We start from the raw sequence: 26,926 nt of genomic DNA, 5'->3' as shown, positions 1-26,926 counted from the left end.
GAAAAACAATTCGAATTGTATCACCTCTGTTCTTCAGGCGGGCTCCTGATTGATGAATTTGAAATTGAATGCATTCCTCTATAATCCAGGCGGGCTCCTGACTTCACAAAAACAAACAAAACAAAGAAAACTTTCTGCCCCAGTTTGGAAAACTGGGTATTTGTTACCACATACTAATAAGAACTAAAACTTGAATTGTGATAAGACTGAAATGCAACCTTTAAAAATTTAAAGACTGAAATGTATCTTAAAATTTAAAATTTGTCTTAGGTGAAAAATTTATCAGACTAAGATTTTCATCTTAGGAAAAAGATTCAACAGACTAAGAATTTTGTCTTTATCTTAGGTGAAAAATTCATCAGACTAAGATTTTCATCTTAGGAGAAAGATTCAACAGACTAGGATTTTTATCTTTATCTTAGGTGAAAAATTCATCAGACTAAGATTTTCATCTTAGGAGAAAGATTCAATAGACTAAGATTTTTATCTTTATCTTAGGTGAAAAATTCATCAGACTAAGATTTTCATCTTAGGAGAAAGATTCAACAGACTAAGATTGTGACTCTAGGAGATAATTCATCAGACTAGGTCCATTTTTGTGTGATCTCAGGAGGAAGATTCATCAGACTGAGATTTTGACTCTAGGAGATAATTCATCAGACTAGGTCCATTTTTGTGTGATCCCTACTTTCTTAATTTTCCAAAGTCCAACTTCCTTTCTTTTCAAATTCCGCCTTCCTTTCTTGTTCCCAAATTATGCCTTCCTTTCTCTCCCTTTTTTTTCGACTTATGCTCTCCCCTTCTTTAAATTATGCCTTCCTTTCTTTCTCCTCAAATTCTGCCTTCATCTTTTCCCAAATTATGCCTTCCTTTCGTTTTTCCAACTTCTGCCTTTATCTTAGGTGAAAGATTCATCAGACTAAGATTTTTATCTTAGGTGAAAAATTCAACAGACTAAGATTTCTTTATCTTAGGTGAAAGATTCAACAGACTAAGATTTCTTTTAACCATTTTCCTTCAAAAATTTATTTTATCTACCCACTAACTTGAATTATCTTCCTTCAGAACTGCTTCCCTAAAAACTGGTATTGTCCTCCTTCAAAAAATCACTTCCCTAAAAACTAGTGTTTCATTCCTCCAAAATTACTTTTCTTAGAACTGGTGTTTCTTTCCTGAAAACTACTTCCCTCTCTTTTTCTCTTTTTTTAAAACACTTGTATTGACCTTCATGTTCTTCAGATGGGTACCCGAAAAAATTTCAACATGACAGAAAATTTTCTGCCCCAGTTTGATAATCCTCCTGTAGCATATCTTTCTGCCATCAATATCATTTCCATGCCCCTGTTTCAAATCAAAGAAAATTCTGTCAGTTTAAAAGTGCGGTGGTTGGTTGTGGTACTCCCGCTAGGATGACTTTCCTTTTCTCCTTTCCATGCTTTGCGTTGTCAGACCATCTTTGAAACTTGGCTGATAACTTCCGCCCTTCTTGACGACTATCTCTTAATTATTACTTCTAGTCTTCTTATCTGACCTCATATGTTTTGTGACAACTGATTCTTCTTGAAGGTCTTGCATGTTTACTGATTAACCGCTTTCCCCGTCATCTGTGTCACTGAAATACCCTTTTTCCCCGTTCAATCCCAATACCCTCTATCTGTTGCATTATTCCTGATCCGAAATCTACCAAACTTTGTGTTTCATAAAGATCCCAAACTATGTGGATTATTACCAGCTCAGTGCTCTTGTTATTTTTCCTGACTTGTGACCCCATTTTGTGCAATTGGAAAGCTGGTGGCCAATGAAGTCATTCCTCACTTGTTACGACCAAAAGACTCAGAAAGGGGAAATAAACAAAACAAAAGGAACAGAGTAAAGGACAATAGAAAGAGATGATTCCTAACAAGAAAACTACACAGTAGAAACCTATCGGATGTGGATACCGACTCTAATGACCTTGACATGCACCTGCGACCTATTCTGTTAAGCAAATCTGATGTTCATCTCTTGTTCCTTTTTGCCGTGAAACTGGGCTTCATTGCTCCACTTATCCAATTTGATTTGCATTCCTTATTCGGCTTGTAGTTCCCCAAAGGGTTTTCACCATCAAACCTCTCTCATTTCGTTCTTTTTCTCAACTTACTGTCGCCTCAAGGTGCCCGTGAAGGTTTTCACCAATAAGACTCTCTCATTTTTTATTTCTCTCAGCTTTCATCACCTTGCGCTACCCATGAGGATTTTCATCAATAAGATTATTTCATTTTCATTTTCCTTGTTTGGACCGGAGTGTTGCCCCTGACAGAAATTACCTTACCTGCTTGACTTGACATTTCTCAAAGACTGATCAGAAGGTCTTTCTTTGGACCGTAATGTAGGCTTTTGGATAAGTTAGAAAGAAAGGGTATAAAAGGCTCAAAACAATTTCAAAATGGGTTAAAATTACAATTTTCGAAATCCAACTTCTCACAACAACCACAATTTCTGCCCCAGTTTCTTGCTTGGGGACTTTTGGATTTTTGTTTTGGTATGACTGAACCTCAGAGAGGCTGCCTTCGTACCCTTTCGGGATCAAGTCAAACGTAGTTCACGTCATAGAAACTACGTTGTTGCGATTTTCTTTCTCTCTCTTTCTTTTTTTTTTCTTTTTTTTCTTTTTTTTCTTTTTCCTTTCTTTTCTTCATTTTTCTTTCTTCTCTTTCTTTCTTTTCTTTTCTTTTCTTTTCTTTCCTTTTTTTTTCTTTCCCTTTCTTCCTTTCTTTCTCCTTTTCCTTTCCTCCTTTTCCTTTTTTTTTCTTTCCTTTTCTTTTTCCTTCTTTCCATTTGCGTATCTCCGGCACTTGCATTTCTTTAATTGTGTCGTTGATTCCGAAAGAGGGGTATGAAAGAAAACAAATAAGGCTCAAAGAGGTTGACAAAAGGGTAAAGTGTTTAGATAGCAGAACAAAACGCCTTCGTCATTTCAAACTTCAAAATATGCCAAATACAAACAAGTACAATTAGAATAAAGAAACCATACACATCATCTCTTGACCGCATCGGAATTGACGGCCATTTCCACACATTTTCCTTCTACATCTGTCAGATATAATGTGCCATTCGACAACACTCTTACTCTTATTACCACGACCGCCCCCTGTCAATTTGGCCAACTTGCTTTTACGGGGATTTTTATGTTTTACTTGCCCCAGTTTCACATGGTTCGGGCGTCAAACAATCTCAAAATATCCCAATCTGTTCTCATTTCCTCAAGTGTCCTTATCGTTTTCAAAATGGTCTCATTGCTTCGCAACTTTTGAAGATCAGACTGAGAATTATGCGTGCATGTCATGTCACTAGAACCGGCAAAAGGCAAAACAAAATGATAGAAAAGAACTAAATGAAGAACAATGATTGGAAATAACAAAAGACCAGAACTTGCATCAGACAACGATGAAACAGTTCGAATAACAAAACAAAAACAAACTGGATTGCAATCCTAGAATGAACTGAAACAAACCTAGACAACCCTAGACAAACCACTACGACTAAACAAGCTAGACAAAAATGAAAGGATAGGAGGGTTTGAACACAAGACAATATCCGGATTACAACCCTGCAAATAATCCGGACAACAGAAATGACAGCCAAATGGACCACCAAAGCTCCTCCCCAGCTGACTTAGGAATGGAGCGTCTTTCCAATTACAAGCACGACATCTTAGCCACTAAGCTTCGCATCCATATTGCCATGACCACTATCTGCTTCAATATCTTCAACTTCAGTCAACAAGTTCCCAAGAGTATTCTCATATCCCATGTCACCGGGCATCATACCCACCAAGTGTGCCTCCTCATGTAAGGGATGCAGCGGGATATTCTGGGTGCCACTGTCTTGAATCAAATTTTCCTGGATCATCCTTTCTATTTCTCTTTTCAAATCCCGACAATTTTCCACATTGTGCCCCAGAGCATTGGAGTGGTATTCACACCTTTTAGATGAGTCAAAGCTTCTCGCACGTCGGTCCACCTGATTTGGAGGAATGGGTGCAATCATGTCATGTTGTTTTAACTTCTCAAATAAGCTTGCATAGGACTCTCCTATTGGTGTAAAACTATCTTTCAACTTTTAGCCCCTTCTGTACCCCTGGCTTGGATGTGAGTTACAAGGTAATGGAAAATTTTGCGGAAGCTGGTAGAGATTTTGTGATACTCGTGCTCGCTTTTTTGGGTGATTTGGTGGCTGGGCAACATACTGGGATGGATCAACGGAGTGTGGGGGGTTCGGAGGTGGATAGTAATGCTTAGGGGGGTCACGAAAAACCTGATGAGGCTGCACATACCTTCGAGATGTTCTCCTAGGACCTCTTCTCGACCTTGATATCACCATGATTTCTTCATCCCTCTCATTCGTGTTACCAGATTCAATTTGGACAGCCTGAGCTGCAGCTTTGAGAGCTGTTTGACTTATAATTTTGCCTGTCTTAAGACCGTTCTCCACCATTTCTCCCATTTTGATTGCTTCCGGGAAGGATTTACCCACTGCGGATGTCATGTATTGAAAATAATCTGGCTCTTGAGCCTGTAGAAAGACAGTGATTAACTCGTGGTCATCCATGGGTGGCTTAGCTCTAGCTGCCTGCTCTCTCCATTTGATGGCATATTCCCTGAAACTTTCAGTTGGTTTCTTTTTTAGGTTAGAATGGGAAATGCGGTCTGGGGCGATGTCGATGTTGTATTGAAATTGTTTGACAAAGGCCCGTGCCATGTCATCCCAGACGTACCAGCAAGATGTGTTTTGATCCAAAAACCATTCAGATGCTACACCCGTGAGGCTTTGCCCAAAATAAGCTATAAGAAATTCTTCATTTCTTCCCACACCTCTCAATTGGTTGCAATACCTTTTCAGGTGGGCTATGGGGTCTTCATGTCCATTGTACTTTTCAAATTTGGGGATCTTGAAGCCAGGCGGCAAGTGGACATTGGGGAACATGCATAGATCTCTGAAGGCAACACTCTTTTGACCTGCCATTGCTTGCGTGTCTTTCAACCGTTGTTCTAATCTTTTCACTCTTTGAGTTATTTCGTCTTGTACTCTCTTTCGGGCAGGCTTCTCGGTGTTTACAGGAAGCTCAAACGAGTACGAGTGGTACTCAGGAGAGTGGTACTGTTCTTGCTGTGTGGCAAATCGTGACTCGTGACAAGGCTGTCCTTGGTCATTGGCCCAGACTTGACGCATTTTGGTCATTTGTTGTTTCAGTGTTCTATTTTCTTCAACCACATTAGACCCTTGTTGAACCCTCTGACCCTGAGTCTCTTGAGCACTCGTAACAGCTTCGATTTCAGTTATCATTTTTCCTCAGATCTTGTGTTTCCAGCTTACCACAAACCAACCACCTCAACTTTCTTCACAATTCAAAACAAAACATGTTAGAATGGATTGAGTCGGTCCTCATTATTAACAACATCTTTTCCATTTTTTTCAATTCCTCTTTTCTATTTTTCACTTTTCATTTTTTTTTTGGTTGTGGTCGAATCTTATGGGGATTGCCTACGTATCATGACCCCGCATGAATCAGACCGTGCGTAGTTCTTGCAAATAAAAGGTAAATGACAATAAAAAATATTTTTTTTTTGGAATTTCCATTTTTATAATAACGACAAAACTGACCAACTTAACGATGAAATACAGACTCGAAAATCAAACGACCTATATACTCTAATCAAAAGAAATACAAACCCTAAAATGACATATTCCTTCCCATATATGCCAATTTTGACCCAAAATCTGAACGGTATTCATTTGACCACTGACTCTTTTTCTTGTTTTTTCCAAATTAAAATAAATGACCCGGTATTGCAAACACGGCCTTCCTGCGCCTCGGGGGCGAAGATTTTAAGGCTGTGAGGGTCAAAAATCAAAATACGACCAAAGGTGGCTGTTTATGCAAAGTCAGCCTTCCGGCGTCCCGTTTGGGAACATTTGGCTATTTTTGACAAAAACGGCATCACCTGGTTTATTTGTGACAAAAATTAAAATTTTGATATTTTTTGGTTATTTTTGCAAAGGGGAGGTTGGACCCGATGAGGGTTGCCTACGTATCTCACGCCTCGTGAGAATCAAACCATGCGTAGTTCGGGCGAATTAACCGAACTATTTTAAAACATGACTCTTTTCCATTTTTATTTTTGGCATTTCATAAGCGAATAAAAACTATTTTTAGAAACAAGACTCTCTTTTTTTCTTTTCAACAAATAAAACAACCTATTTTTCCAAGCTAAAAATAACACTCTTTTTTCTTTTTCATTTTCCACTGACAATAAAACAACCTATTTTTCCAAACTAAAAATAAAAGACTCTTTTTTCCTTTCCTTTTTCAACAAATAATGAAACAACTTATGTTTTTCAAACTAAAACAAAGACTCTTTTTATCCCTTTCTTTTCAACAACCAACTTTCCAAAATTAAAAGACTCTTTTTTCTATTTTTCTTTGCTTTTTTTTAGTAAAACAAAATAAAATATATTTTTTTCCAGAAATTCGGCAGAGTTTCGCCAGTAATTGGTCATTGATTTTTATTTCTAAAATAATCAATTAACTCCTTAACTGATATTTCTTCTCTTTTTTTTTCCTCTTTTCTCTTTTTTTTTTCAATTTTCCAACATTCCCGAGATTCAAAAACCGGTCAACATGCAGGTTCGAAACAAATATATGTACAAAGCAAGTAGGATGCATCAGGACGGTCTTTTCATTTCAGGTTGCTAGTCCTAGACGGACCCAACCCCTGTGTTGAGTCCCCTAAGTCAAATGCAACGTGATGCAAATAACCGTTCCTACTAGGGATCCGGCATGAATTCATGTTATTCTATGTTCAAATCCTGAGTCGGTGTTCTAGACTGTGTACCCGAGCAGACAACTCAAGTCGAGGAGGGGGCAACTTACCGGGAACCAAAAGGCCATCCGGCTTCGTAACTTGTCCGGCCTCTTTTTTTATTTCAAGGTATGACACTAACAGAATAGGGAGTCTCAACCTGTAAGCACATCCCCGGAGGTGAAGAGAGAAGGGTGTCGGCACAGTTTATATACAGTTCAGATAATATCAAAGCGGTAACATTTAACACATTCAGCACGAAACATGTAGGAAAATCAGATACAATCAAATACAACAATTTATCTAAGCTCGAATTCTGAACCCTGAACCAGAGATTCTGGGTTCGGTTCCCCAGCAGAGTCGCCAGAGCTGTCACACCTCCTTTTTCTACCTACACCCCGCAAAGGGCGTAAAGGAGTTTATCCAATTAAAAGACAATCGGAACGGGATTTAATTATTAATATTCAGAGTCGCCACTTGGGAGATTAATGGTGTCCCAAGTCACCGATTGAATCCCGAACCGATCCGAGTAAGGAATTCTGTTAACACGGGAGAAGGTGTTAGGCACTCCCGGGTTCCGTGGTTCTAGCACGGTCGCTCAACTGTTGTATTTGATTTTATCTGATTTTAATACATGCTAGCTTATGTGCCTTTTATTTAATTTTGAACCGCTTTTATTATAATTATTTTTAAAAGAATTGTAACGTCGTGAAAATGTACCTCGAACCATGCCGCAATCAATGCACCCATGGTTGTCGACACACTTCGACTCCGTTGAGATTTGGATTTGGGTCGCATCAACGCGCACCCGAGTTTAGGAAAGTAATATTGTTAAACTAACGCGCCTAAGGCAACTACGCGTTTTTAAATTTGCGAGGGCCATGAAAATTCAACTAAATAGCACGCCTCGAATTCTAAAAGAAAAGCATTCAACTAGATGAACTACGGATATTCATATTTAAAGCGACTTTGAAAGGAAGTATCACAACTACGTCATGGGAACCATACCCGTATTTATGATAATTATTTAATTAACGGGTCTAAAGCAAATTACGAGAGTTCCTGGATGTTAGCGGCCCGGGCATGCTCATAGCGAAAATATCAACTAAAAATACTAATCTAAACTATAACTCGATTGACTAAGGAGAACTATACTTATCATTTCTTATATCAATCAATAAAGCAACATGCACGATAATGAATTTGAACCGAGCGTGGATGGCTGCTAGTGTAGCCGTAGTAAATGGATATCTGCTCAAGTATGCCGTGACATTTTAGCAAGTAGCAACTTTAACACACAGCAGCTCGCAACAAACTTGAAAATCTCCCGGCATAACATATATCAAAGTCCTCATAAGCAGTAGCAAAATCTCGAAACTGTATATGCTTCATTTCTCAAATCAGAAAAGCAACGACAACAAGTCTCATTTAACACATAAACGTAAATCCAATTTATAACAAAGATACACACCTTTTATTGCTACTTCACTATGATAACAACTGACTTAGAGGTCTATTGAAAGAATAAAAGATAAATCAACACAAAACGTGAACCTGAAGATTCAACAAGCTTGAAGCATTTTAATTGAAGATCAAAGGAATTAAAGGTTTTTACCTGATGAACAAACAGAACAAGCTATTGACGAAACCTCAAACCGGCAAACTCGACTTAAATGAAACTACATCGGTTTTGATGAAGATCCCCGAAAGATGTAACATCTGGCCGGATCTGTCGCCGGAGTGTTCAGCAGTGAAACAAAATGGGAAAAACAAGGGATGAGGTCGTTGTGGTCGTAGCTGGTCGTCGGCGATTCCAAGAGACAATGAGAGATTTTTGGGTGAGCAACCACTCTCTTTTCTGTATATGGCTCTGTGTGTGTGTGGAGAAGATGGCGGGGGAGTGGTGGAGGTGGTCCAGTTCGTTGGGAGAGGGGTGAGGATGAAGATGGAAATAAGGTGATGGCTGGTTCTCTACGTCCGTCGAAGAAGATGATGACGTGAAGGGGGATGTTTTTGTGTTGTGCAGCTTGTTCTAGCTGCTGCTTCTATCAGTTTCTTAAACGAAGAAGCAAAACTTCTTCATGCGCAGCTTCTGCCTTTTCCCCAGCTCCTCCTCTCCCTTTAGTTTTTAGGCTTTTTTAATATATATAGGTCTAGGTTAGTAGTAGGGTTTTAGGTTAAGGGGTATGGGCCTAGGAATTATGGGTTTGGCAATTGTGGGCTAAGCCCGAAATTAGGCCTAAAGATGGGTTGCTCGAGCACAAGTTCTATTCTTTTGCCGCGAATGAGATTAAAAATACGCGCCCATTTATTAATTAGCCCTACTATTAAAATAATTTATTAAAACAAAACTAACCATTAAAACAAATCTATTTTTTTTGTATTTTCAAACATTATATTAAAAATAAAAATACGATACTATTTTTATATATATATTTTTTTAGATTAAAATGACTACAAATATTAATGAACTTATTATTATTATTATAATTTTTGTTGTAATTTTTGTTTTCTTGTACTAAAATAAAGTAAAAGAGTCAAAATTACTTGAAATATCTATATTATGCCAAAATTAAATATTTTATGCTAATATATAAAAGATCTTGGGGAGGGTCAAAAATCACATGTCTACAACTTCGCACAGCCCAGTCCATACAGAAGAGTTATGCGGACCGGAAGGTTCGTGATATTTCCTATATGGTGGGAGAGCGGGTATTGCTTTGGGTTTCACCTATGAAGGGTGTTATGAGATTTGGAATGAAGGCAAAATTGAGTTCGAGGTTTATTGGTCCTTTTGAGGTATTAAGGCGCGTTAGGGAGGTTGCTTATGAGCTTGCCTTACCTCCCAGCTTGGCAGGAGATCATCCGGTATTCCATGTTTCGATGCTCCGGAGGTATCATGGTGATCCGTCGCACGTGTTGGATTTCAGTTCAGTCCAGTTGGACAAAGATCTATCCTATGTTGAGGAGCCAGTGGCGATATGGGACAGGCAGGTTCGAAAGCTAAGGTCAAAGAACATTACATCAGTGAAAGTTCAGTGGCGGGGTCAGCCGGTCGAGGAGGAGACTTGGGAGATCGAGCAGGATATGCGCAGCCGTTACCCTCATTTTTTCACTACTTCAGGTATGTCTTTATGCTCGTTCGAGGACGAACGAATGTTTTAAGAGGGGGAGGATGTAACGATCCGGCCGGTTATTTTAAGAATTAACGCTCTGATCTCCTATTAAGTGCTTTACCCTTGTTTGTCTGAGCTATTGTGAGTTGCAGGGAAGATTTGTTTTGAGTTTCAGAGTTTTTTGGGATACTTAGTCCCTAAATGAGAGCTTAAGCTTTAGAATTTGGATCGTAGTCGGAACAATGTGAAGATGGCCTCGGAATGGAATTTCGTTGATTCTGTTAGCTCCGTTGAGTGATTTCGGGCTTAGGGGCGTGTTCAGATTGTATTTTGGAGGTTCGTAGCTTATTTAGGCTTGAAATGCCAAAAGTTGAATTTTTATAGTTTCCGGATCGATAGTGAGATTTTGATATCGGGGTTGAAAATCGATTCCAAAAGTTGGAATAGCTCTGTAGTATTGAATGTGACTTGTGTGCAAAATTTGGGGTCAATCGGACTTGGTTTGGTTGGTTTCAGCATCGGTTGTAGGATTTTTGTAATTTCAAGTTCTTTAGGTTTGGATTGGAGGGTGATTCATGGTTTTAGCATTGTTTGATGTGATTCGAGGGTTGGACTAAGTTCGTATGATGTTTTAGTACTTGTTGGTATGTTTGGTTGAGGTCCCGCGGGCCTCGGGTTGATTTCGGGTGGTTAACGGACCTTTAGACTTAAGAAGAAGATTGCACAAATTGCAAAAGTCTCTAGTTCTGTTTTCCTTCTTCGCATTTGCGAGTGGGGTCTCACATTTGCGAAGAGGAGCTGGGTCAAGTGGGAATTTAGTGCTTCGCGTTTGCGATGTTGGTCCCACGTTCGCGAAGCTGTGAGGTCCTATGCCTACGCGTTTGCAAAGAGGGTCCCACATTCGCGTAGGAGTGAGAGAGTGGCTATCGCGTTTGCGTCTGGGTCATCACGTTCATGATGAAGGAATTCTGGGACAAGTCAAGTTGTGCTTCGCGAACGTGAGGGGCCTTCCGCGTTCGCGAAGAAGGATTTACCTGGGCATATTATAAAGTTTCAAAATCGAGGGTTAGCCATTTTTATCAAAACTAGAGTTTCGGAGCTTGGGTTTGGATGAGGTTTTGAGGGATTTTTAGAGATATCAACTGGGTAATGATTCTACACTTGATTTTGGTTATGTCCCACTAATCTATCATTAATTTTATCATTTAATTTTGGATTTTGGGTGAAAAATTGGGAAAAATGGAATAGAGTTTTTCAACTAAGATTTCGAGTTTTGATTGGGATTTTGACATCGGGTTTGGATAATTTTTATACGAGTGAACTCGTGAGTGAATGGGGGTTCATAATTTGTAACTTTTACCCGATTTTGAGACGTGGGTTAGGGAAGGATTTTTGGGCGTTTTTCTATTTTCTTGCCTTAGCTTCGATTTCATTAGAAAAATTAGTTGTTTGTAGTTGTATTTACGTTATGATATTAATTTGATTAGATTTGGGCCACCCGAAGTTGGATACTCGTGGAAAGAGTGTGATTTCGGATTAATTTTGAGCCGATTCGAGGTAAGTGGCTTGCCTAACCTTGTGTGGGGAACTCCCCTTAGGATTTTGGTATCGTTGTTATATGAGTGTCGTGTATGTGAGGTGACGAGGGCGTACATGTGCTAATTGTTGAAAAAAAGTCCTGTTTTTATTAAGTAAATATCATTGTTTTTATTGTAATTGAGCAATACTTGTACTTGAAGCCTCTTGTTTAGTTTAGGAAAAGCATGCTTATGTATTCTAATTGTCTTACGTGCTTTAACTGCTTACTTGTATTCTGTGCAGCATGTTTAGAGTAGAATTCCTGTTTATCCACGAATAGAACTGTAGATTCTTTCTTGATACTGTTGTTTGTTTACTTTGGAACTACGGGACGATATCCCGGGAGATTCCCCTACATGTTTACTTTGGGACTACGGATCGATATTCCAGGAGATCCCCCTGCACGTTTATATTTGGGACTATGGGATGACACCCGTGAGATTCTCATGTACTGGATATTTACTTTGGGACCACAGATTGGTATTCTGGGAGATCCCCTGCACTTTTACGTTTGGGACTACAGGACGATATCCTGGGAGATCCCCTTTTGCTATCTCTGTATACTGAGTTACATCTTTTTGTGATTTTGTTAAATATTAACTATTAGTGCTTTAATTATACTATCACATTTCGTATTATTTACCTTGTTTCATGTGTATAACTAGTAGGGCCCTGACCTTCCTCGTCACTACTCGACCGAGGTTAGGCTTGGCACTTACTAGGTACAGCTGTGGTGTACTCATGCCCTTTCTTGCACATGTTTTTCATGTGCAAATCCAGGTTCTTCGGCTCAGACATACTATCAGTGAGGCGAGGTGATTCTTCGAGACTTCGAGGTATATTTGTCGCGTCCACAGATCGAAGAGTCCCTCTCTATTCTCACTTTTAGCTATAGACCTTCTGTAATTATTTTGTTTAGACTTCTGGAGTTAGACATTATGTATTTCCTCTAGTTTGTGATTCATGAGATTCTGGGTTTTGGGAGTGTTAATATTGATCGAGAGTGTTGTTATTGTATATGCCGAGCGGCATCTTAAACTTTCTATTATATTACCCGTAAATTGCTAGTTTCGTATCTTTGTTTCCTTTTTCCGCAAATTGTTAGGCTTACCTAGTCGTAGATACTAGGTGCCATCACGACAGTTCACGGAGGGAGAACTTAGGTCGTGACAAGTGTAGGTGGAGCACAATGGTTCCTGTATACAAGAACAAGGGTGATATCCAAAATTGCAATAACTATTGGGGTATCAAGTGCTTAGCCACACTATGAAAGTTTGGGAGAGAGTGGTAGAGCTAAGGATGAGGAGAAGTGTGTCTATTTTCGAGAATCAGTTTTACAGAAGCCATCCACTTGTTAGGAGATTGATAGGGAGAGAAATAAGGACTTGTATATGGTGTTCATCGACTTAGAAAAGGCGTACGATAAAGTTTCGAGAGATGTTTTGTGGAGATTTTTGGAGGCTAGAGGTGTACCTACTGCCTACGTTAGGTAGATTAAGGATATGTATGATGGAGTAAAGACCCAAGTGAAGACGGTGGGTAAGGACAGACCATTTTCCGGTTATAGTAGGGTTGCATCGGGGGTCGGCACTCAACCCTTGTTAGTTTGCTCTGGTGATAGATATACTGACACGCCACATCCAAAGGGAGGTGTCGTAGTGCATGCTATATGCAGATGATATTGTATTGATTGCCAAGACGCAAGACGGTGTGAATGCGCCATTATAGGTATGGAGGCAAACCCTGGAATCTAAAGGTTTCAAGTTGAGCAGAACCAAGACAGAATACTTGGAGTGTAAGTTCAGTGGCGAGACTCAAGGAGAGGCAGGGAGGTGAGGCTGGACTCACAGGTCATCTTAGGAGAGGGAGTTTTAAATAACTTGATCTATTATTCGGGGGGATAGGGAGATTGATGAAGATGTCACACATCGTATTGGGGCGGGATGGATGAAATGGAGACTCGCTTCCGGTGTTTTGTATGACAAGAAGGTGCCACTGAAACTTAAGGGTAAGTTCTATAGAGTGGTGGTCAGACCAACGATGTTGTAAGGGGATGAGTGTTGGCCAATCAAGATCGCTCATGTCCAGAAGATGAAGGTAACATAGATGAGGATGTTGAGATGGATGTGCAGGCACACCAGGTTAGATAGGACCAGAAACGAGGTTATTCGCTACAAGGTGGGTGTGGCCCCTATTGAGGACAAGATGCAGGAAGAACGGGTTAAGTGGTTTGGTCATGTGAGGAGGAGAAGCAAAGACGCCCCAGTGAAGATGTGTGAGAGGTTGACATTGGAGGGCCTACGGAGAGGTAGAGGGAGGCCAAAGAAGAGGTGGGGAGAGGTGATTAGGCAAGACATGCCACAACTTTAGCTGACTGAGGACATGACCCTTGATAGGAAGGTATGAAGGTCGAGGATTAGGGTAGTAGAGTAGATAGTCTAGAGTGTTCATAACAGTAGTATTGACATGCAATCTCGCTTTCTGTTGGTAGTAGGTTTTTATGACTAACTCTTGTTTTCTTTCTTTGTTGATTACCTTACTATCTGGTTGTTTTTATTTGCTTTTATATGACTTTTTGGTACTATCCCTTATTGTCTATATTTTCATTAATGTGGTGTTTATGCTTTCCTGAGCGGGGGTCTATTGGAAACAACCTCTCTATCCTCACAAGGTAGGAGTAAGGTCTGCGTACACATTACCCTCCCCAGATCCCACAGTGTGGGATAATACTGGGTATGTTGTTGTTGTAAAAAATTTCAAATAAAGAGGTTGGCATGTTTTCTATTTTAATAATTTTCTTATTCAAAAAGCTTTTGGTAAGGATATTAATTTAACTCATTGGATCTTGATAAATAATTTTTTAGCTAAAATAATAAATGTTGCCATAATAAATTATAAGTTATAAGGAGAGATCTGCTTTAACATTCTTTACCTAAAATTGAAGGTCCTAAAGTTCCATCACATTTATAAGTATTAATTTTGATTTTGGGAAAATCAGTTTTGAGTTTAATTTTTGAAATAAGCTGTTTTTTTGGTATTATTTTATGTCTAAAATGGAGATGGCTTATTCATCTATTTATTTCTTGAGTAACTGCCGAAGGTTTATTATACAAACACTATATTAACATATGATGAATTAGGTTAAGGAGCCACGAATCGATGCAGGTTCTTTATTTGTAGTTTTCTAGTTTTCGTTTAAGAAAGAATTATGGGTCCTTCTGTAATGATTGCTGAATTATATATAGGTAAAATGTTATTTGAGTTTAAATTAAATATCTAAATATTAGGAGTTTATACATAGTTCAAATAAGAAAAAGTTTAATATCAAAGTCCTAAATATAAAGAGAATAATTAAATGAATATTTTGTCCAAAGTCTCGAAAGTTTAGTTAATTTAGAAGTCCAAAATATTAGGAAAATAATTTAAATTATAATTTTGTCCAATATAAAATCTATTTTTAAAGAGTGAAAAAGACGAACGACATTTTGTTAATGACTTTCGTGTTTTTAATATAGTATAGATAGATAAATAGGTTTTTTTTTAAAAATAATAATAATTCAATCTTTGGTTGTAAAGTGAAATATTTATGAGAAAATATTTATTAAACGTTTAGAATTATATTAGCAAATCAGATAATGCTTCCATAAAAAATTTAAGTACTAAAGATTAATAATAATGCCAAAGTATTGATTAGGGTCAAATGATTTTGTGGCCCATTATAAACTTATTTTTAATTTTGTGGCTCATTATAAACTTGTTTTTAATTTGGGATTTTTTCCTAACTATACCATATATGAAACCTTATTACCCTAAATGTACATAGTTTGTTAATTACCCGCCCAGTCCACACTTTAACTATAATTTATATACCATTCGACTATTAGGCATTAAAAGGGCAGAATATTCCCTAAAAACGCGCTAAAATTAAGGAGAGAATCTTGGTGTTAATTGATTCTACATTAAATTCAATTTTTAAAAAGGGAAAGGAGATTTCTCATCTGCGTATTTTTCTCCAGAACTACAATTCAAATTCTCGAAAAAAAAGAACGAACAATTCAAATTTTCGAGTTTCAACAACTCAAAGTTGAAAAAATCTGTTCTTCCATATATTTTCCACCATTGATAGCCATTAAAAAGCTTGAAAGTTTTGAATTCAAATTTGGGTTTTCAAAAATCATTATTTGTTTGGATTGGGTGTTGTTGTAAATAATTCGGAATATGTTTAGGAGTTTATATCTCAATTTTGAGGGGTTTTGGTAAAGATTAGACTTGGTTTTGACTGAATTTCAGATTGAAACTCGAAGAAGAAGAAGAAGAAGAAGAAGAAGAAGAAGAAGAAGACATATTTCCAGAAATTGTAGATAAATTGTAGAATTGTAGATCAATTGTAGATAAATTATAGATAAATTGTAGATTGGGAAGACTAAAACTTCTACAAATCTTCTACAATTATGTCGAAAATGTCAATTATGCTACAATTGAAATGAGAATTGGGATACTAAATTCAATGTATCCAGTTTGTAGATATCTTGTAGATAAATTGTAGATTATTTGTATTCTGATTGTAGATGAATTGTTTTCTGTTTTCACAAATCCAAAACGACTAAAGCTTCTACAAAATCTTCTGCAAAAAACAGTCTACAATTTATCGACAATTTTTCTATTTTTTCTACAATTTCTACAAAATTACTACATTTATACTACAATTAAACGTTTTGGATCGACCTGAGGCCTTCGCTGAGATGATGTGGCCAAGATAGTCAATGGAGGTTTGTAAGAACTTGCACTTGGAGCGTTTGACAACTAAAGTGTGTTTGCGGAGCAAGTTAAACACCATTTCGAGGTGTCAACGATGAGCAGAATATGAATTGATGAATTGTAGAAGACACCTTTAATTAAGGAGCAATTAAAGGTGAATAAGGAGTAATCAATTCATCTCAGCGAGAAACGTGGGAGAAACGTGGGCCTGGTCAGATCTTAGTAATTAAGGGGAGAGAGAAACGTGAGATATATGGACACCTTTAATTAAGGAATAAGAAACTGCCAATTAATTATACCACTAAATTAATTATGGTATATAAATGGTAATTTGGTATGCTGAAATGTAATAAACACAAACCTTAAACATTGAGGGTAATAACGTCTCATATATGGTATAGGAATGTAAAAATCTCTTTTAGTTTTATGACCCCATTTCTTTTTTTACACATGAGATATTTACTTTTACACATAAGAGATCTAAAAAGGGAAAATCTCACTTTATACCCATTAAGCCCAAACTATTTACCCTTTAATTCTCAAGCCTAAACTATTTACTTTTCTTACCTATGCAGTCCAAATAATTTACCCGGCTCACTCATTAGCTATTACAGAATGTTAAAAACATTCGGCTTCATTTTTGCAAGCTTACCTGGTAGTGGACTTAAATAGATCTACTTCTTCTCAGCTAGATCGATCTTTATTAAGAGGGTCAACCCAAGTTATTGCTCTACCTCCTTTCCTTATGATTTTTGTGTGTGTATGAAGACCCACAATTGTTGAGCTTGAAGCTCCTGAATTTGATTTTTTTTTTGAAGATTTATTGTTTGATTCGATGTGGGTGCTATAAAAAATTGCTTATTAACCTTCGAGTAAGCTTCCCAAATCTGAATTTTTATTTTTGTTTGGATATCCACCATTGTTGGCTTGAAACTCAATTTTTATTTTTGAAGATTTCTTGTTTGGTTCAAAGTGGGTTTTATTAAATATTGCTTATAGTACCTTCTAGAAGTTCATACTGAAATTTGATGACATTTGAAGTTGATTTGAGGTGACTGAGATCGAATCTTTCAGCGGAAAATCGAAGAAGAATACAGTTACCTAATAGTATACTGCTACGGTATATAATATGTTATAGGAGTATATAACTATATTGCAACAATGTACTATTACTGCTACGATATATGGTAAAAATCGAAGAAGAACACAATTACCTAACAGTATACCCTTACGATATACAATATATTATAGGAGTATATAGCTATAATGCAACTGTATACTATTATAGTATATAATATACTGTAACAATATATTGTAATAATGTGCAATATACTGCAACAATATTCTGTAATAGTATACTACCATAATAGTATACCATTTTAATGTAACAATATAATGTTGAATGAAGAACATAAAATATCATTTTCATATATTCTATGCTATTTTGGTATATAATATATAATTCAATAGTATATAGTTTATTACAATAATATATTGTTATAATATACAATATGATGTTATAATTGGGTCATTTTTTTTTTAAATTTTTTAACTAGATCCTTTTTAAATATTTTAACAAAGTTCTCATGCTTTTTACAAATTTTTTTTCTTAAAAGAGGTGTTAGATAGAATTCCATGGAGATGTTATTTATTGTATTAGAAGTAGGTGATGAAAATGATAATTATTTCTCTCTTCTCGATATTTAATTTTTACGGGCAACCTACGATTTCACCTCTTGTTGGCTTCATCCGGTTCTCGCTTCCCTCCTCCTTATGTAATGTGTCAAGAATAAATTATGGGCATAATTCAATCTCACGATTTAACAATAGCCTCTTATGACTTTCCATTTAAATTTATGAAAGCATAACCACAATCACGATTCCCCTATCTCCTTTCACTAATAATATTACGCACAAAAGTTGCAATGGGTAGGAATAGTAATTAGTTTGGTGGGTAGAAAAATTAATGGATAGGTACGGGTAATTAGTTTAATTTTTGTGGGTAAACCTATAAAATTCCCATCTAAAAAAACACTAATTTCAATATTATAAAAAGCCATAAAAGCGTAAAACCTCTGTTGATTAGAGGGGGATATGGAATTGAGAGTTGATAAAATCGTGAAAGAAAATATTTTCGTCCATTTTTGTCATTTTGACATAAAAAATTTGTCCTGAAAAATATTGTTTGACAATCAAACACTAGAAAATAACTTATTTTATAAAAAATAATTTTTGAAAATTCTTTTGACTTATTATTAAACACTCCTATTTAGTTCTCCATATTTGAGTAATTTTCTGTTTCAAAATTTGGTAGAATACTCGGGACCCCTAACGACAATAACATTAATCGGATAGTTGTACTATCGCTATTTCTTCGTCAAATTTAATATTTGTACATTATTTTAAGTTATATATAGTAACAATGTAATCAATTTTTACACATATAATTTAACCGATTATAATAGGTTGCTTATCATTTATTTTGAGTTATTAATTAATTCTTAATTACTTATTAAATAGAGTTACCTATTAAAATAATCTGATTATATAAATATTTTTTACAAGGTATTTTTATATATACTCACATTTTGGGTCACTATTGAAGTTTTACCGGCATTGCATAAAATTTTGTAAAGTATATCCGTTCGGATCTGAAGTAGTTCAATGTTTTCGATGCAACTTCAGAAATCAAATATGAAGTTCTTCTATTTTTTAAATGCAACTTCAGAAATTCGAATCTTAAGTAATTCAATCACTTTAATGCAACTTCAAAAATCAAATATGAAGTTCTTCCATCTTTCAAATGCAACTTCAGATTTAGAATTTGAAGTTCTGAACATAAAATTATTTTTCGAATTTCTTAGCACAAAGAAAAAGAAAATAACAACGAAGAAGAAGAGAAAAAAGTATCTGAAATTACCTAAAATTGATTATCAGTTAATTTTTTTATAAAAATAAACAAAAATTTAATGAGAGGCGCAAAACTGAACGCCACGTGAAAATTTTACATTTTTTACATTGTCAATGACAACTTAAACTCTTTATAAGTAGCTAACTTTTCGGTTTTCTGTAGCTGATGGACCTTGGTAAATGAAAGCTAGGTCACTCAAGTGCTTCACCCAATGGGCTAAATGGCTACTATCAAACATGGGCCGATTCAATGATATTAGTATATTTGGCAACATAATGATTAGATATCTTACACAAATGTTTCAAATAAGTCTTAACTTATCAATCTCTAATCATTAATTATAGACTTATCAAAACTAGTCAAATACATATAAAAATTAAAAACTAAAATAAATAAGGATTTTTCTCTCCAAGAATCATACGCAAAGATCTCCTTCCATATTTTTAAGCGTGATCAACAACATTAGATGTAAGATGGAAAGGAAACTTCATGGATGCTATAGCAAACAAGTTGAAAAAATACAAAAATACATATATATACAAGATTATAAAAATCTAAGCAAAAAAGGACCTTTTTCACTAGGTATGGTTGAAACTCATTGAAAACATATAGATGAGTCAATATATAAAATTTGAGGAAGATTGAAGGTGATTTGGACTGATTTGGTATCAAAACTCGTAATTAAAAACGAGTTCAAAAAATTCTTCTATGACACATGTATCAAATATGTATCACGCATGTATCACACATACATGTATACTTGGATATACATGTGATACATATTTGATACAAAGATGATAATATGTGATATACAAATGATACACAGTGTGATACATATATTATTTTTTTTCCTGTTCATCTTTTACTACGAATTTTCAATTCAAACTACCTCAAAACTCTACAAAATTATCCCAAAACTGAGATTCAAACTCCTTGAGATGTGCCCAATCTGTTCTAATAACACCACTCAATAGAAAGCAAAAAAAGATATTTTTTTAAGCTACAAATAGTTAATTGACCAATATTAATAATATTTTATGAATTGCTCAATTTTTATAATAAGTTACTTATAAATAAATAGACATAGCCGACATTTTCCCCAGCCCATATCATAGCACCGGAAAGCATAAATTCATTATCCATCTTAACAGATTAACTTCTGAAAGGAAGATAAGTTAATACTCCTATTTTTACCGAGTCAAGAAAGGTTTTTATTGCTCTAAAGTTCAGTGAAATAATCCCTTGCTAAATGAATAAAGTGGACTTTTGAACGATCGAGCAAATATTGGTTCCTTGCCTACAAATATGTCTGTCTTATGTATAGGATGGACAACATTCATCCAACACATCTACAATTACTATTGTTACTTCTTTTCAATTTGTTAATTCAACTCGTTGTCTCCTTCCAGTTTCTTTATGGCTTTCTCGTAAATTTCAAGTATTTATAACTTTTCATTTACAAGCTTAAGTTCAAGCCTCTTACCATCTAGTCCCATTAAACAACATCATATGCTTCTAAGCAACATGATAATCTAAGGAATAGATTATATGAAAGAGTACTAGAACTATGCAAACATATGAATAATATAGATAACAATTCACATAGAAAAATCAATAAAAATAATAAAGAAAATAGCATGAAATTTGCAACAATAGTTTTCGATGAAAAAAATAAAGAAGTATTTCCCCGAATTTTAAAAAATAAAAAAACACAAAAGAATTCTTTCTTTTTTCACATCTTAAAATATGATATTCAAATTGGCTATGAGGGTTAATCCAAGAATTATCATCCACAAATTGCTTAGCAACGATCTTAAACCGTTTGATCCACCGCAAACGAGCTTGTGATCATGGTATGTGCATACTGGTCGCTTCCTGTAACATGAAAATATCATAGTTACTCTATTTACTTTAATTTGACAAAAGGGAGAAAAGGAAAGGAAAATGAAGAAAAAAAGGGGTATGCTTTCTCTAAAGAACAAAAAATTGCTTATAGTCATATATGTTATTTTTAATTTAATGTACCAAAATTAAAAAAATTGCTTCGCTTAATGGTGTTTATTTGAATCCTGCTATATAGAATAGACTTATGAATGTGGGATTTATTTGAGAGATGTACTTAGTATCTAAAACAAACTTTAGTTATTTTGCACAAAGTGGGGTCACAATTTCTATTTCTTAGTCTAGACATAGATTTGGTTGAAACTTGGAAAAAGGAATATTTTAAGTTATTTTGAAAAAATAGTTTTTGAACGTTGAAATGTGTTTGGACATGCATTTTACTGGAAAAAATATTAAAGTTTTGTGAGTGGAAAAATATTTTTCACCCAAACCAGTTTTTGAAACTTGAAAATTTTTCTTCAATTTTTTTTTTCAAAAACTAATCAAATTCTCTTTAACAAACAATATTTTTTGTTTATTATTATTATTATTATTATTATTATTATTATTTTATTTTTTTTTAAAAAAAGAAGTAGCCAAAATCTATGCCCAAATTGCAAACGGGGGCTTAAAATTTTGTGCTAGTCTCATATGTTGAACTGCTAGGGTATTTGGTTTGAGGACATAAAAAAATATTCTAGCATCCCTATTTGAGAATTTTCCACGTGATTGGAAGCTACTTTTCTTATAAGAAACTTATAGTTGTATTTTTACAGTTGTTTTTGTGGCTTTAGTGGTATTTAACTTCTTTTCCTACAGTAGATATTTTCTGCACCATGTCTGCAATATAAAAATTTCATATTACATAGAAAAATAGATTAAAATCTTAAAACATGTATCTGGTTATTACGATGAACAAATATTAGAAAGAGGAGTAAAAATAAAAAATGTGAGAAAATATTAGGTGAACCTTGGTAGATAGTTGTGCTGGTATGAGATAGCATGTATCACGTGAAATTAATTGAGGTATCGGACACCACAATTATAAGAAATAAAATAAAATATGAGAAATGTAACTATTTTAACGTACCTTGATGAGCAAAAAGCAATAACATAATCGGTCCCCGAGCATGTATAAATGCTAGTTGGATCATCATAGGCATAACTATAAGCAGTAGGACAAACTTGTTTGAATTTCTTGGAATAATACGTAGGTTGACAAGTGGTTGGATTTCCATAATTACCCCTACAACAATACTCATCAGTGTCAAACACATCACAAGCACTTCTGCAGGCAACAACTTTCCCATTGGCCTTAACTGCAAGTTCTTTGGGGCAATCCTGTCTTAAATCTCCATCACAACCAGCAATTGAGCAATTTCCTTTACCATTAATAGGAGTAACACTGATGGGTACGTTAAAGCCATCAACAAGGCTAACATCGTAAAAATCGAGAGATGCGAGGGTAAATTCGGCAAGTGAAGCAGGGGTTTTTCCTGTGCCTGAACATTTGAGGGATGGACCGCAATCACCGGTTTGACATGAGCCGTTGCCGTTTTTGTCAAAATTACAGCCAGTTCTTCCCCAAATTCTACCTTGAAAACCAACGGGTGCAGTGAAAATAAGGGATTGGCCTGATTTTAGAGTGAAGCCACCACCGTTGAAGTTGTCACCTGGGAAGACACCTGGCCAAACTGTCTCTTTGCAATGGTTTATTATGGTGAAAATTCTTGCTGACTCCGACAATTTTACACCTGTACGTACATTCATACAAATTGTTAAATATTCTCTTGGATTCATACTAACAAGTGGGTGTTTGGCTAAGCTTCTAAATCGGTCAAATTGGCTTATAAACACTTTTTGACTTATTTACCTGTTGGGTAAACATCCAAAATGCTTATAATTCAAGTATTTATAAGCTACTTTTAGTTTGACCAAGATTTTTTACTAGTTTATCCTTTAATAATATTTTCTAATTCACAAAATACTTTTCCCAAAATAAATTTTCTAACTTTCTTTTCATTTCATATTTTTTGTTCATCTTTTTCTTTGCAATTTTTTTTTAATTTATAATCTTTTGTAAAGTTTTTAAGGATATTTTAGTCATTTTAATAAAAGAACAAATTTTCAGCACTTTTTCACCAAACACTTCAACTGCTTATTATCAGTTTCAACACGTCTATCCAAACACGTAAATGCTTATTTAAAAATTCACTTGTATCACTTAAAAATATTTTTCAATACTTCAAACTTATCAGCTATTTACAATCAGCTAATCCAAACGGGCTCTAAGACTGACACGTGCTCCCTTCAATTTTTGTGAAGACACCTACTCCGTCCAATTTTTGTGACATAATTAGAGTTTAATAAACAAATAAACACTTTTAAAATTTGTAATAAAAAATAGATTAATTATAAAAGAAATATTTAATTTGTAGTTCTTGAATTTGTCATAATATATTTGGTTATATAAATTTATTATTAAAGATAAGTGAAAAATACAACGTTAATTTTTAATTTAAAGTCGCATTTCATTTACCCATTTTTACATGTTTTATTTGCTATAAAATAATGCACAAATTTGGCTAACGTAAACTATGTAAAAATAGCACGGTATAGTCAGTTTTCGGACTGATCATTCAAAAATAGTCAGCGTTTACCAAGTTAATGAAAAATAGCTACTATTTTGCTGCAACAGAGAACGGTCCAGCATAATATACCGGAGTTCGGTGCACCTGTGTATGAACTCCAGCATATTATGCGGGACCGATATACTTTGCTGGCTCCAGTATAATATACTGGAGATTGAAGCATCGGTGCTCCAAACTCCAGTATGTTATGCTGTACCGGTATACTTGCTGGAACTCCAGTATATTATGCTGGAGTTCTAGTGTACTTATGCTGGAACTCCATCATATTATGCTGGAGTTCCAGCATACTTATCCTGGAACTTCAGTATAATATGCTGGAGTTTAAGTATACTCATGCCGGAACTCCGGCATAATATACTGATGTATTTTTCGGGTTTTGAATAGTGTTTTCGCTCAAATTTATCTTTACATAAAAAGTGGCTAAATTTCGATTATTTTTGAAACTGGGATATTTTTGAACGACCAATTGTAAATCTGACTATTTTTGAATTTCTCCCGTACACTACATAGTGGATTTTGTTCTATGTCTAAGTATCAATTTGAAGCGAGTTATCAACTACCTCATTCCTTTACAAAAGAGAGATGCAAATTTCTTTAATTGCTTGTAACAAGGTTATTTATAAAATATTTTCACGTTCACATTTGAATTTTGCAGAAGTCACTAGCCATAAAATGATGAAACTAATTATTCCTAAACGGATCTCCACGGTCTACAACAACAACCCAGTATAATCCCACTAGTGGGGTCTGGGAAGAGTAGTGTGTACGCAGACCTTACCCCTACCCTGGGGTAGAGAGGCTGGTAGAGAGGCTGTTTCCAAATAGACCCTCGACATCCTTCCCTCCAAGAACTCTCACCTTTGCTCTTGGGTGACTCGAACTCACAACCTCTTGGTTGGAAGTGGAGGGTACTTACCATCAGAACAACCCACCTTGTCCCACAGTCTACAATGGGATGAAAGTAGTCAAGGGTAATTCTGGACGATTTATTTAAAGTATATCATAATTATTACATCTTTTAATTTTTTATTCAACAAATTTGTCAGATATATACTTGGGGAAAAATTGAAGAAGACCAAACAAAATAGAAACATGGAAATAGTACCTGATAAAACAAATAAAATGAGCAAAACTCTTTGAACAAGAATATGATCTGCAGCCATTGTATCTTTCCCTTTCTGTAAAATTAGTTTTGTGAGTTAATTTTCAGTAGGTGAATGAATATATAAGGTACGTAGAAGGAATGTGTATGAAAAGAGGCAAACTGCTGAAGTAAAATAAACATATAAAATTCCTTTTCCAAGTCTATTGCTGGAAGATTAATGAGATTCCATTCCATTCTTCAACATATGGGAAATACTCACTACTCATAAGTGCTAACTTTTGCATCAAGTTAATGGACCACAATGTAATTACTTACTTCCATATATAGGGAATAATTCTCATTTAGTGTAACCTGATGCAATAATGCAAAGATAAATTTCAGGAGTTTGTACAATACAAACATCGATATATATTGATGTAACATTACAGTTAGCTCTCAAGTAATGAGCATGTTAGTACTATTTAACAATGTCTAATAATTTATGAAATCTTTTGAATCAGTTTTACTCTAGCTACTAAAAGTCTAAAAGTACTACATGTAATATTTAATAATTAGCAATTATTTAAGAAAATTCTGCAAGGTTTTATGTTTTTTTTAACCAAACATAGTAGGCAGTAGGGTGAAAACTAATGGGTACCGACCTTTTTTTTTGGGTTTCGTTACCAGGTATTCGGTACCCGTATTGGAGTCCGATTTATTTGGATTCGAGTCACTTATTTCTGGGTGAAGCACTTCCTAACATGATTTTTTCCATATTCAGGGCTAAAAACCGAGCCTCTAATTAAGGACGGAGGAATCTTATCCATCCTACCACAATCCATATTGATTTTGGGTATGTAACTACTTTAGTAGAACACCACTTAAAAGTACAAGTTCTTTAGTAATTAGAAATGTAATCAAGCATATATAAAATTTTGATATAAATATCAACTTTTTCTTCATATGAGTTTAATGGGATCTTTATACTATAGTCGTCCGTATTTATTGTTGACATTTTCTAATCGTTATATATAGATTAAACACTGATTATATATAATGATATAATATTATAGATCCGTCGACTATTTTTATTTTAAACAATTGCGTGAGCAACTATTTAGGAACTTTTACATATCTAAACTACATTATAAACTTATTTACCCTCTTAAATATGTTATTATTTAATTACATTTTTATATACATATTTACATGGAAAGTAATGTATTAAATTTCAATCTTTCCTAATTTCGATCTCCTCTTCCCCATTTTTTCTCCCACTAAAAGAATAATCAAATTCGCAATTGTATTTAGGCAAAATTCACTACAAAAGCTTCATCATCTTCAACCCCTAATATTTTTCTCTTGAAAATTGAGTTTTGATGATTAACAATTGTGTCCGATAAACGTTTGCTAATTAAGAATCAGGTCCTCAAAGTAGCTGCTGAAGATTCTTACAAGGCAGTAACTTGCAGTCCAATATTGGTGGAAAGGACTCTTGATGCGATAAGGACTGTTGCCTAAGAATATTTGCCTGCATATCTGATAGACATGAGTCACAAGATTCATGGAGTCCTTGGAACTTTAGGATTGCAAGCAAACAAGAGTTAACTGCGTGTAGTACTCTCAAAGATCTCGGAGTATCGGGAAGTTAAATACTTTGCTTATGGACTGTGAAGACCATCCTTTTGCACATTGGCTGAGGAAGTAATATCGCATTTTCAGTTCAACACTCAAGTTGATCATCAGTGTGTTCTGAAAGTCAATTTTTGAGTCAGTTTAGTCCATGTGTATTAGGAGACTGAGTTGTAATCAAGATGTTATTCAAAACATGTTAGTTGGAGTATTGTGTAAGTGTGCAAGACAGAGTAACTTGTAATTCATACAAGAACTAGAAGTAGGAGAAGTGTGTGGGTATTGGTTTACAAGTCTTATAATTAGTACATTTGGCTCATTTGTTCTAATGAAGTTGAAGTTAAAATCCTACGTGGTAGGTCGTAGTTTTTCCACCTTTGAGCCAGATGATTTTTCACATAAAAATAATTGTTCTTACTTTACTGTTTATTTTATTTACGCGTAAGGAGTAAGACAAAAAGTCAAGTTCTTTA

At 35.2% G+C, this 26,926-nt stretch overlaps 1 protein-coding gene across 1 annotated transcript; it reads right to left on the bottom strand.

The window, feature by feature from the left end:
- Positions 1-20,771: 20,771 nt before the first annotated feature.
- Positions 20,772-24,948, bottom strand: LOC104245141 (pathogenesis-related thaumatin-like protein 3.5). The gene is made up of 3 exons (XM_009800707.2): positions 24,843-24,948; positions 22,177-22,840; positions 20,772-21,080 (listed from the first exon to the last, which is right to left on the bottom strand). Exons 1-3 carry the CDS (start codon positions 24,898-24,900, stop codon positions 20,945-20,947), a joined length of 858 nt encoding a protein of 285 aa, XP_009799009.1. The 5' UTR covers positions 24,901-24,948; the 3' UTR covers positions 20,772-20,944.
- Between the last annotated feature and the right edge of the window lie 1,978 nt (positions 24,949-26,926).

The sequence above is a fragment of the Nicotiana sylvestris genome, chromosome 4, assembly GCF_000393655.2.
Source record: "Nicotiana sylvestris chromosome 4, ASM39365v2, whole genome shotgun sequence".
NCBI classification, from domain to species: domain Eukaryota; kingdom Viridiplantae; phylum Streptophyta; class Magnoliopsida; order Solanales; family Solanaceae; genus Nicotiana; species Nicotiana sylvestris.
The sequence above is the reverse complement of the archived record's forward strand: the minus strand, read 5'-3'. Positions and strand labels throughout refer to the sequence as shown.

Coding starts and splice junctions, on each gene's coding strand:
- LOC104245141 (XM_009800707.2), bottom strand. CDS start 24,900: ATGGCTGCAGATCATATTCTTGTTCAAAGAGTTTTGCTCATTTTATTT. Junction 22,841..24,842: donor CATTTTATTTGTTTTATCAG/GTACTATTTCCA, acceptor ATGTACGTACAG/GTGTAAAATTGTCGGAGTCA. Junction 21,081..22,176: donor ATTGCTTTTTGCTCATCAAG/GTACGTTAAAAT, acceptor TTCATGTTACAG/GAAGCGACCAGTATGCACAT.